Source organism: Anopheles stephensi, chromosome 2 (assembly GCF_013141755.1).
Source record: "Anopheles stephensi strain Indian chromosome 2, UCI_ANSTEP_V1.0, whole genome shotgun sequence".
Lineage (NCBI taxonomy): Eukaryota > Metazoa > Arthropoda > Insecta > Diptera > Culicidae > Anopheles > Anopheles stephensi.
In genome coordinates this window covers 42,341,100-42,351,955 of record NC_050202.1, presented here as the reverse complement: position 1 = coordinate 42,351,955, position 10,856 = coordinate 42,341,100, and the positions used below count along the sequence as shown (strand labels likewise).

At 47.6% G+C, this 10,856-nt stretch overlaps 3 protein-coding genes across 6 annotated transcripts; 1 reads left to right on the top strand and 2 right to left on the bottom strand.

Annotated features, from left to right (window-relative positions):
* Positions 1 to 79: 79 nt before the first annotated feature.
* On the bottom strand, positions 80 to 2,072 carry LOC118503030 (puff-specific protein Bx42). Its single transcript, XM_036035860.1, has 2 exons — positions 1,711 to 2,072; positions 80 to 1,641 (listed from the first exon to the last, which is right to left on the bottom strand). Exons 1-2 carry the CDS (start codon positions 1,922 to 1,924, stop codon positions 203 to 205), a joined length of 1,653 nt encoding a protein of 550 aa, XP_035891753.1. The 5' UTR covers positions 1,925 to 2,072; the 3' UTR covers positions 80 to 202.
* A 283-nt stretch (positions 2,073 to 2,355) lies between these two features.
* LOC118503032 (ran-binding protein 3) lies at positions 2,356 to 6,660 on the top strand. Its single transcript, XM_036035863.1, has 4 exons — positions 2,356 to 2,701; positions 2,896 to 4,007; positions 4,781 to 4,876; positions 4,955 to 6,660. Exons 1-4 carry the CDS (start codon positions 2,686 to 2,688, stop codon positions 5,231 to 5,233), a joined length of 1,503 nt encoding a protein of 500 aa, XP_035891756.1. The 5' UTR covers positions 2,356 to 2,685; the 3' UTR covers positions 5,234 to 6,660.
* A 320-nt stretch (positions 6,661 to 6,980) lies between these two features.
* Positions 6,981 to 9,704, bottom strand: LOC118503034 (sideroflexin-1-3). Of its 4 annotated transcripts, XM_036035868.1 has the most exons (7): positions 9,615 to 9,668; positions 9,136 to 9,508; positions 8,844 to 9,011; positions 8,342 to 8,690; positions 8,151 to 8,236; positions 7,696 to 7,823; positions 6,981 to 7,624 (listed from the first exon to the last, which is right to left on the bottom strand). In XM_036035868.1, the coding sequence occupies exons 3-7, from the start codon at positions 9,002 to 9,004 to the stop codon at positions 7,380 to 7,382; spliced, it is 969 nt and encodes a 322-aa protein (XP_035891761.1). In that variant the 5' UTR covers positions 9,005 to 9,011; positions 9,136 to 9,508; positions 9,615 to 9,668; the 3' UTR covers positions 6,981 to 7,379. The 4 variants fall into 4 exon arrangements, with proteins under 4 accessions (XP_035891761.1, XP_035891759.1, XP_035891760.1 ...); XM_036035866.1 differs by having other exon boundaries at positions 8,844 to 9,508; positions 9,615 to 9,699; XM_036035867.1 differs by having other exon boundaries at positions 9,136 to 9,683.
* Between the last annotated feature and the right edge of the window lie 1,152 nt (positions 9,705 to 10,856).

Here is a 10,856-nt window from a genome sequence, read left to right as displayed (position 1 = left end):
AGATTGAAATATGGGCCGTTTATTCTCATAAAAAATCATATTTGTTTATTTGATGCGTATGAAAAACATTAGGAAGGAGTTTCGACATCCGAAGGACTGTTCCGTTATCCGTTAAAATTTATTTAATAGCAATTTTACCGTTCCACTCAAAAGAGACAGTACATCGTGACCGAGTGATCGTCGGTGTTGAGTTTGTGTCCATCTAATCTCTACGCTTCTTACGATCCTTGTCCCGGCTGCTGCTGCCACTAGTCCCTGCCGCTGAATCGTCTTTTCGTTTCGGCGCTTTCTTGGCCATCGACAAGAACTGGTCCAACCCGAATGGATCTTCCTCCTTCTCGAACTGTACCGGACCCTGGCGAACGGTTTGACCGCTACGATCCGTACCGCTGAACTCTTTGTCAGGCACGAACCTGTTGGTGTTTACGATCTTATCCAGATCCGCACCGTAAGCATCGTTATCGACGGCCTTGCTTGGCCGATACAAATGCTGCCCGAGCGTGCCCGACTCACGCCAGGGTTTGTCGTACACGTTGTACGCTTCGTCATCCCCGTACCCGGAGTCCATACCCTTGGAGGTATTGAACAGCCGCTGGTCGAATTGTGATTCTCCTGCCAGATTCGTTTTAGCCGGCATGCCCAACGCAATCTGTTCGGAGATGTCTCGTTCTCGTTCGCGTTGCAATTTGGACCGCTTCTCGGGTGCGGCCCGAGCAAGATTTCGGTCGCGTGCCCGCTCCCGATGTCTTTCAGCACGAATCTCATCACGCTCGCGTAAATCGGTTGTGGCCGATCCACCACCGGCGGCAATGCCCTCACCACCAGCTGCATCCGGATGACGGATACCGGCTCGCTCGTCACGAGCCCTTTGTGCCATCTGACGAAGCATGTCTTCCTTCTTTTCCTTTTCTTTTTGGGCCAATTTCTTCTCGAGCTGGGCACGGGCCTCGACGGCCTCACGTGCTTTTCGATCGGCGATGTAGAGTGCTTCGGCCATTTTGGCGAACTTTTCGTTAATGTGCACTTGCTGCAGCCCACGCCCATCTGCTGCTAAACGTTTGTCGAGTGGAATGGTGTAGCCCTTTGCGTTCTTCCAGTTGGATATGCAAGGTGGAACTTTCCATTCCTTCTGCTCTTTCACTGTGACCTTCCGGGTTGGTGAGTGAAGTACCGGCGCCGGGGGTGATGGAGGACCTCGGGGAATCTTTTTGTTGATACGGAAACGGGGCGGTTCCATCGGGTCCACTTGCGCTTCCACCATGCGAATGATGCGCTGCTTTGCTCCGGAATTGAATGCGTCGCCCTGCTGGGACGGTGTGTAGCGGATGTACTGAGCTGGTGCTTGCTTTTCAGCGGCTCGCACTGGCATAGCCGATACGATCTTCTGGTTGGTCAACTTTTCCAGCGCTTTGCGCGTGTTTTCGGTGATCTCGTTGATTGCCTCCTGGTCAGGCAGTTGCAGTTCTTCCGAGTCCTCGGCCAACACTTCAGCCGGAAGCAATTGATTTATGTTCGAGTACACAATCTTGTCCTTCGCATGACCCTGACGAGCGATCGCGTCGTACTTCACCTTGCCGGTTTGGTCTAGTTGCACCGCTAGTGCGTTCGATTTCTTGGACGCATTTCCGGGAGCGCCCATACCTGTGTCATGCAAAGAACAATTGCATGGTGTGTTAACGGAACCGACTTAATCTGCTATTGGTTTCTTACCTAACGGGTACTGTGCTACGTGAATTTCCGGAAAGGCGCCTCCATCGCCAAAGTCAGCATCAGTGCGTGGTATCCAGCCCTTGCGCTGGCCGTACGGAGGTGCTGCAACCTTGGCACTTACCAACGCGCCCATCGAAGGTGTCTTCATTTTGCGTTCATCGTCCCGATCCCAAACGGGATTGGAAGGCGCGGGTAGAACCGTAGATAGCGACATCCTGCCCGTGTTATCCTTTTCGCAACACTTACAGCAGGCAAGGATACGCACCAAAACTACAGATAAAAACAAAATTAATGTACACAATAAATCTCTCTTTGGCGACGCTGCTGGGTCTTTCTTCTGTTGATGTGAAAAAGAAAATGTCCTCTTGACAGCTCAAATCCAACTAGAATTGACTTTGTTGATGTTTCATCTGGGGCGGTGTTTATAGCAAGTGGTTCGGTTCTCACCAGGCCGATGAGGTTCAACGCAACCAACCGATTTATCTTGGATGTATTTTTTAATCGAAATATAAGTGGGTTTTAAGAAGAATTTGTTTGAAACACATTTTCTGCCACTTGCAATCAACCGGAAGGATGCGAAATATACAATTTTAACCGATATTTGTTTCACGTAATGTCATCGCGATTTGTTCCATGATTCCGGGTATTCGACTGTCGTGCAGCGTCGTCCACTTTGCCTCTGTTTCCTTGCTTCAGATCGTTTTGTGTGTGTGCGCGATTGACGATTGGTGTGTGGAATAGGTCGGTTTTGATGCTGACAAAACGTTTTCCCCTAGCACTTTTTATCAATATCCATTGTCTGCGGTTTCGCAACAACTCTTGCGCTGGTTGCCTTTACCACTGGCAGCACCACAAACACGCTTTGCAGAATCGTGGCGTGCACGGACACTCGCCCTAATCGTGAGGACAAACATCCTGGAAGATTCCACCACCCCCAAGACCTAAGGGCACGAAATCTATCTTCTGTTACGGCGAATGGCGAATGTTGAAAGTAAGTGTGACGAGTGTGTTTCGGGGAGTGGATAAGCTTGTAGAATGTTACGGGCACACCGTGGCGGGAAGTTGCCATTCGTACGAATTGCATCGAAACTGATCCCTGTTCCGGTGCTGCTGCCGACATTGTTTGCTTGCAATGTTTTCATCCGACAATGTCCGTGTATCCTTTCTGCCTCTTTCAAAAAACAGGAGAAGACAACATGTTGAATGAAGAACAGGAATCATCGCAATCCAACAGTAGCAATGGCTCGAGTAGTGTTGTGCAGCCGTCCAGCTTCCAGCTGAAATCCAGCGTCCTACGACAGTCCACCTTTGGCGGGTCTTCGTTTCTCGGTGGCGGCGGCGGCGGTGGTGGTGGATCTTCGTCGAGCAACAGCATATCATCGTCCCCATCGCTCGCCGGGTCCGTCGGCGGCACCGGTGCCAGCAGCTTAGGCAACAGCTTTAACCTGAAACCGAGCGTTCTCAAACCATCACAGCTCACCTTTGGCGGAATCGGCGGCATCAAAGAAGGCAACGGAGCGGCAGACAAGAATGGCAACGACGCGGTCGGCATCGCCTCCACGAACCCCTTCCTGAAGACGCAGTTCAGCGAGGAGGAACCATCGGAGTCGGATGCGAAAGCCAGCTCGGCAGAAAGTAGCAAATCGGGCACCGAAAATCGGGATGGCGCTGGCGATAGTAACAGCAGCAACAATATCGATCCACTGGCAAAGTTAAAGAGTGCCTCCCTGCCAAAATCGAATCTGTTTGCGAACGTTAAGAAATCGACGCTCAGTGAAGCTTCGTGCGGTTTTGTGTTCGGCCAGAACGTGCATGAGCGCGTGACGGGTGAAAATCTGAGCAACGCCGCTAGTGGAAACAATCTACCGACCACGGGCTTTTCTTTTGCCACGAGCGTTGCTGCAACGGCGGGTGACAGTGGAGCGGCGGGAGGTGGTACGGTCAATACGACTAGCGCCGCAGCAAACGCAACGGGAACGACACCCGGCAAGGAAGGATCAGACTCATCCGACGGCAGTAGCCGGGAGCCAAAGGATCGCGAAAGCCTGGAGGAAGCTGCTCGCCGGTACGAGGAAAGCCGGGGTGCTCTGAAACGCAAGTACGAGGAGGTGGAAACGATCACGGGCGAGGAGGATGAGCGGAATGTGGTCGAAATCAATTGCAAGCTGTTTGCGTTTGCCAAGTCGAACTGGGAGGAGCGTGGCCACGGTACGCTGAGACTTAACGACAAAGACAACAATGAATCTCGCGTTGTGTTTCGACAGTCTGGAAATCTGCGTGTTTTAATTAACACTAAGGTAAGCGGCCAATCCCAATGGTTGTACTTTTTTGTAACACTTAACTCATGCGTTTGCTCCACAAAACAACAGTCCTCTCTATCATAGCGAGGTTCAAGTTGCTAAATTCTCACACAATGAGCAAATCAAAATGCTATACAACAATACTTCTTCCTCCCAGCAAAAGCTCCAGCATAGCGAGCGAATGGGGTCCTGAAACCAAATGTTTGATACTCGTTGCCAAAATGGAAACAAGCGATTAATAATAATTCTGAAGACGTTAGAAAGCATAGGGTACAGTTGCCCTCAGATTGCCCCGTATGTCCTCGTGAACGGCAGTTATAGCTGTTGTGATTTTTGCAATATCTTCCCGAAAATGAGTTATAGAATCCGTCCACAAAACAGAGTTATGTGACCATAAATTGCACGATAGTAATAGGCAAAAACGGAATCTTTATCGCCTGGTTGCTTTATCGTTGTGAAATTTTAGTCCAAAGGTCAGAGTATCCGACCAAACGGTGAATATAGCCAAGATGAACAGATTATTATAAAAAAATTGCCGTCCATGCTACGGATTAGGACGGATTATGTTACTTTTTATATAATTTGTAGTTGGAACCTGAAGCATCACGCCTGAAACACATCGGAACAGATTGAATTCGTTATGAAAGAGATGACAGTACTTGCAACGACATGAGTTGAACTTGTTAATCTTGAATCTTCCAACAACATTTCTTAATCATCAAATACGGTTTGGAACGGTTTGATAACGCCTACAATTACTTTTCCTCCAGGTATGGGCCGGTATGGTCGCACAACAACCGAGTCAAAAAAGTCTACGTCTCACAGCGATCGACAGTTCTGGACAGATAAAAGTATTTCTTGTGATGGTAAGTAACGTATCCTGTTGGTTCCCGTTTTCGAATGCATCCGCATCGTAATGCATTTTTCCTTCCTCGGTCCCACAGTCCCGCCCGGATGTGATTACGAAACTCCACAAAGAGCTGTCGAAGCGCATCGAAACGGCAAAACAAACGGCCGAGTTGGAAGCGGCGAAGGAAAACAAAGACGACAACAAGCCACCCGTCATTCCGGCCGATCCCGCTAGCATAGACGGTGCGGATGCGGACGACGGTTCCACAATACCGGTGCCGGTGGACACGGAAACTCTAGTCCCGAGCGTCGATACGGAGGAACCGTGTCCGAAGAAGCGCGCCAGCATAACATCATCGCCACCCTCCTCTTAAAGGGTAGAAGAGTGGACGAGCCATCCCGCGCGTACTGTCTGTAGCGTATTCTGACCGCTTCCCTCCTTACGAACCCCACCCCTTCCCCCCTATCCCCTTCCGATTGTCGTACTATGAATGTCGTTTTTCTAATGCATCTCTGCGGGATTTCCTAATGTTTAAGATGATACGGTAGCACTTCTGGCGGTTCCTTGAAAGTGTTTTTGTTTTTGCTTTCCTTTTCATTATTCTGGTAAATTCCCGGCGTCTGTTTCAGTGTGAGCAATGGACTGACTGTTACTGTAAGTGAGGTGCATGAAATCGATAGAAACCAATACGTGAAGTAAGTAAACGAATACCTTTAAAGAAGCGAAGCAAATGCTAAATTAATCGGACATTCTCCATAAAGCAAACGAAATGAAAGTGTATGTGTGTAAAGGCGATAGAGACTTGCGCTACTTGTGCGATCAACTACTACTAGTTCGGTCGTGCGATCAACTACTACTAGCTCGGTCAATAGCGGATACGGAAAAAGCCAGTTTTTCGTAAACTACGTCGTACGGAGCAGAACATTAACAGCATTGTTGTGAACAAACAAGTAGTTGCGGTAGTATTGGTTAGAGCCAATAGTGTGAGTGAACGCACCTTTAGATACGATACGAGATACGCACGGCAAACAAACAAGCAAACAAACAAACAATACAATACAATTTGTGTGTGGAAATGTGTTTCATTAAGCTGCAAACAGTTTGCGTGGGCTCAGTTTGTTTTGAAATGCTGTTTTCAAAATGCCCCGGCGTAGTAAAACATCAAAACCCATCAAACAATCAGCAAAAAGGCTCGAAAGTGTAGAAAATGGAACGTGAAGGAACGAATTGCTTAATTAGAGAAGGTTCGTGTTGGCAGGATTAGGCTACGGATAGTGGGGAAAATTGGAAAAGAGCAAATCCCGATTGTGCAAAGGGGATTTAGAGTGGCAAACAGGCGTTTACCGGCGTTTATGAGCGCTCATGTGTTCACCAGTCGTGGTCAATAGTAAAGGGGGTTTGAAGAAATGGTTTTGCGATCATTGCGTAGTACGAACACTTTCGCTTTATCCTTGTTTCACGGTGTTTTTGTTAAACTATCGGTCTAAATTTAGTTGTTTTTGTTTTTAAATTTGAATATCTTTTTTCGAAGTCCCTTGCGTTGGACTGTGGCAGCGCGCTTTGTGGATTAAGAGGACTCACACTTTTGAAAAATTATCCCCATTCTTTAGAAGAGACTGCTCTTGGCTTACAGGCACGAAATTGTTTCGCATTACTACTTCCGTGACGGCAAGAACAAAAGCAAGCGCACGGAGTGAGTGTTACTGATTTATTATAGCAAACCCTGAACCAATTCTACAAACGTACAGAAACTCAAAAAACATGGATAAAGAAGAATAAAGAAGGATCGTATTAAATTAATTGTTCGTTTGTGCGTTTTAGTTACCTGTTGCGCGGTCCCGGACACCTGATGCGGCTTTTTAAACACTGAGGATAACTTAGAAAAGTGTATTATTTCAAGACTTCAACTGCTTTTATATGGGATCGAAGCAATGGCTACTTTGGTGTTTGAATTTGGAAGTATTCTACTTCTTCCTACTATACTAAACGCTCCATCTCAATTTCAGCTTACGTCCGGTGGAACGTCCGGTGTCATTCTCATGACATGACTGATGATGCGCTATAAACATGCGATTCAGTAATCATTTCCCTCACGAATGAAAGCAACACGGAGAAGGGCATTCTTTGTTACAACCAGGCGTATATTTGTGCCATATGATAAAGATCTACCACATCATCCAGCTAAACAGACGCTTGCGGTTTGTGAGTATACGAAGATAGTGTCCTACATTTATTGTCATACACGCGTGCCCTCACACACGCACACACACACATATACAAGTAATTATTTTGTTTTTACTGTATGGGACTGGCGCTGGCACGCTTAAGGATGAAGAGAAGTCTTGATTGACGCAATAATATGGCAGCAAGTGGAGTGTGGTGAGTCGAATAAACGTGCAAACTGTTCGGATTTGTCCGAATCGAACGGGCATAAAAGCTCATTGTACTAAATGCAAACGGATCCAAACGGCAAACGATCGGTTTCGTGCGACCGCCCCGATCTTAGCAGCGTTCTCGATCTACAGACCCTTGTTGTAGTACACGACATCGAGCTCGGGCCGTTCTTTGCGTAGCTTCTCGCGCAAATCCTCCTCGAGGCTGGCCACGTTGATCGACGCCTTCTGACTGAACAGCGCGCAGCAGAGCGGGGTGGCGAACGTGAGACACAACCCACAGAAGAGCGTCTGTATCGGTGCATTTGCCCACGGGAAGCGTCGCAGGAAGCCGCGCTTTTCAAGCGTATTCATCAGCACCGGAGTGAAGACTGAAGAATGGGTGGGAAAGATATGGTATAAAAAAAATCCTTCACAAAAAAACCGTACTACTTAAAATTACCCATTCCAGGCATGGCCATCAGGATACGACTGAAAGTGACGGCGGATATGCCTTCCTTCGCTGCCCGGACCGATTGACCCAGTTCATTTCCATCCTTATCCAGCAGGGTAACGCCGTTTTTGATTTCCCTAAGCGATGGAGAGAGCAAGAAAAAAGGTTAACCGCCTATCTTGGCCCTCTTAGCTCGCGGCCATCCCTCCACACATGTGTTTTTTGGGATTCTTTTTTGATTCATAAATAACGACGAGTCTTCCCCCAATGTCAAGACACATTGTCACTGCCACTCGAACGCGATTTGCGCGTCATTAGTGGTTCTATTTTTGAACTCCCGTTTTTGCAATGTGCCTCTGCCTTCCCGTAGCCTGCAGTGCGAACGAAGCACCACATGTGTGTGGTGCGCTCAGCGTTATTTGATGCAACCATACGTTTGGGCGACGTTGGCAACATATACTTACTGTATGCGCATCAGCGGAATGTTAATGCAATTGGCGGCGGCTACAGCGGCAAGCGGCACGAGACGTCCGACCAGCGGAGGAGCATTCTGAAAGAGGTATGATCAGAATTCGTTGATGCTCAACAGCTGCTTGCCCGGGGCACATGCCACGACCAGGGAATCCCCCAGATGACATGGCACGGTAGTACATACCCGTACGAGACGATTAAGCGAAAGTGCAGTCACCAGGGCGCCACCTGTTGCCATGCAGTACGAGGTGAGCAACTGCTCCTGGCTGATCGGTGACGCACCGGAGCGGTTCGTGTAGTTGACCACCGCATTGAACGACTGGTTGAACCACTGCCAGAAGATGACGGCGGGTGTCGACTTGTAGAACGTCATCATGCACCCCGTGATGGTCATGTTCATTGGGACCTGGGCCGACATGCGACCGACGAGCAGCATCTTCTCGCCCGTATCCGGGTGGAACGCACTATCGTACAGATATTTGGCGCTCCACAGCTCATCGACACTGGTGACATCTGGGACGGGTTTACCGGCGCTATAGCATGTGTATTCAGAGAGAGGGAAAAAACAGGACGAAACGGAAGCAGGCCATGGAAGCAAAGCAAAAATGCATGCGTTAGGAGCATGAAGTACACGTAGTGCGCCACCAGCAAGCGGGAGGTCAGATCAGTGTTTCAGGGTTCGTTACCGATAGTCGCGCACAATTCGGGCGGCCCGGTCTAGCTGCTCCTCGGTAGCGAAAGCATTCAGTGGATTGGTCACGATAAGAAAATGCTTGGCACGGTTCAGGTAGGTACTTTGGTCGTAGCGCGGTTCGTCTAGATTAACGCGAGGTAGTTCGATTGCCATGGTAACACTGCGGAGGTGACAAGTTTCAGTACAACCGATGGATGATTATGTAAGCTCGGTAGCCTGGTGAGAGGGGTGGGACGATCTCAGTGGGCCTGACTGGGCTGTCTGCTACCCTTCTGCACACACACCTTTCGAAGGCGGATTTCGTTGAAGCACTAACGACGTTTCGATCGTGATCAAAGTTGCGGTTCGCTTTCGGTCTGCTGGACTAACTGGTGCTCTTCACTTCACTGTCGTTCACTGATAAGCACGAGTGGTTACGACGGTGTGGCTGAGAGGTACAGACGAATCCAATGGCACGCACACGACCATCCCTCATACAGTTACATTAAATTAGCATTCCGACCCCCACAAACCCGAACCCGGCGACCGGCGGCAGTAAAGTTCTACGCAAGGGGGGACCCGTGCGAGGAGTGTAGAAGATGGACAGCTTCTGATTTCGCGTCCGGATAGTCTGTTGCGGCGATTGTTTGTGCTATCAGCGGTCAGGACGGGTCCGGTCTGTTTGTTATTTTTTTGTTTTACGATTTGACAGATAATAGAGCGAGAAGATTAGCTAAAATTTTGGAACAAAACCACTCATTCTTCAGTGAGACACTTCAATTACCGTATCTCTTTTATCGTGAACGATTACTGAACAAATTTTGTGCAGAGCAGTGCAGTTTTACCTAAATGCATCTCTTTCTTGGAAACCACTAAAGCCTCGTTTACACACAGCAAAAATCCGGTGCGTATTGAAGCGTTTTGACAGAAGCAAAATGCGTGCGATGGCCCAAACGGAACCGTATGTACAGTCCATTTTCTATCTCGTTCTCTCCACAGCTGAATATACGCAACGCGGTAGAAATGGAAAGTGTTTAATTGAAATTGTAAATTGTGCTCATTACGGGATAACCTCATTACGGTCAGAATTCTGTCGTCGACTCTACCAACAGGCCACTCGAAATATACTTATATCTTGCTAATCGAGGCACGCACAATCGGGGCGAAATTTGAACCCAGGCATTGTCTACTAGCAAGATCAGTACGTGGTGACTAAACTATTTTGGTCTGCCATTGCAGGCCATCGAATTAACATCATTTGGTCGTCGCTGGATAGTTAGTCATACTTACGAGGTTATGATCCAGATGAGATTCGATACCTATTCCTGCCAGATGAAAGATCTGTGCTTAACATTTCCTTAGCATAGAAGCCCCTTTTTATCTTATGAAGCAAAAGGTTCATCTGGATTAATAAATAAGAATAATTCATTTTTTATGATACTATAAAAACTCGATAGGTCTTGCCCTGCTGTTTTCAGGATCTTTTACTTGATTTGCTCATTGCTGGATAGTATGCTCGGCGTACAGAGAGACAGAAAATTAGGTATGAGTTTGAATGAGTCGTGTGAGCAACAAACATCTATAATACCATCAACTCATTACACATAGAAGCGGGAATTAGGACTTAGAAGTCTACTAAGACTACAAGAAAGTAAAAGCCGTGTACCACATTTTTTTCACAGCATCACATAAGTTAACTATTTATAGAGTTGAAAAATTGAACTCAAAACAGAAGCGAATGCACCCTTTTCGAAAGCAAGCCTGAAGCCATAGTCCTATTAGCTAATTCAGCAGAAATCTTTTGATGTAGAAAATATTAAAGTTTCATTATTACTATTACTTCATTCCACAAATTATTGTTATCCATTTACAATCACTTATGGGAGCAATTGTGATGGGTCATTGTACGAAGGAAAGCAAACTCTGATGAAACTCTCTTTTCCTGCGTGTGCTGCCATCTGTTGGCAAGTAGCAGCACTACAAACAAAAGTTATCACACATCGTGGGCATTTGGTTGCAATTTGAA

Coding starts and splice junctions, on each gene's coding strand:
- LOC118503030 (XM_036035860.1), bottom strand. CDS start 1,924: ATGTCGCTATCTACGGTTCTACCCGCGCCTTCCAATCCCGTTTGGGAT. Junction 1,642..1,710: donor CGTAGCACAGTACCCGTTAG/GTAAGAAACCAA, acceptor TGCATGACACAG/GTATGGGCGCTCCCGGAAAT.
- LOC118503032 (XM_036035863.1), top strand. Junction 4,008..4,780: donor GTGTTTTAATTAACACTAAG/GTAAGCGGCCAA, acceptor CTTTTCCTCCAG/GTATGGGCCGGTATGGTCGC. Junction 4,877..4,954: donor TAAAAGTATTTCTTGTGATG/GTAAGTAACGTA, acceptor TCGGTCCCACAG/TCCCGCCCGGATGTGATTAC.
- LOC118503034 (XM_036035865.1), bottom strand. CDS start 9,004: ATGGCAATCGAACTACCTCGCGTTAATCTAGACGAACCGCGCTACGAC. Junction 8,691..8,843: donor CGAATTGTGCGCGACTATCG/GTAACGAACCCT, acceptor CACATGCTATAG/CGCCGGTAAACCCGTCCCAG. Junction 7,625..7,695: donor GATGGCCATGCCTGGAATGG/GTAATTTTAAGT, acceptor CCCATTCTTCAG/TCTTCACTCCGGTGCTGATG.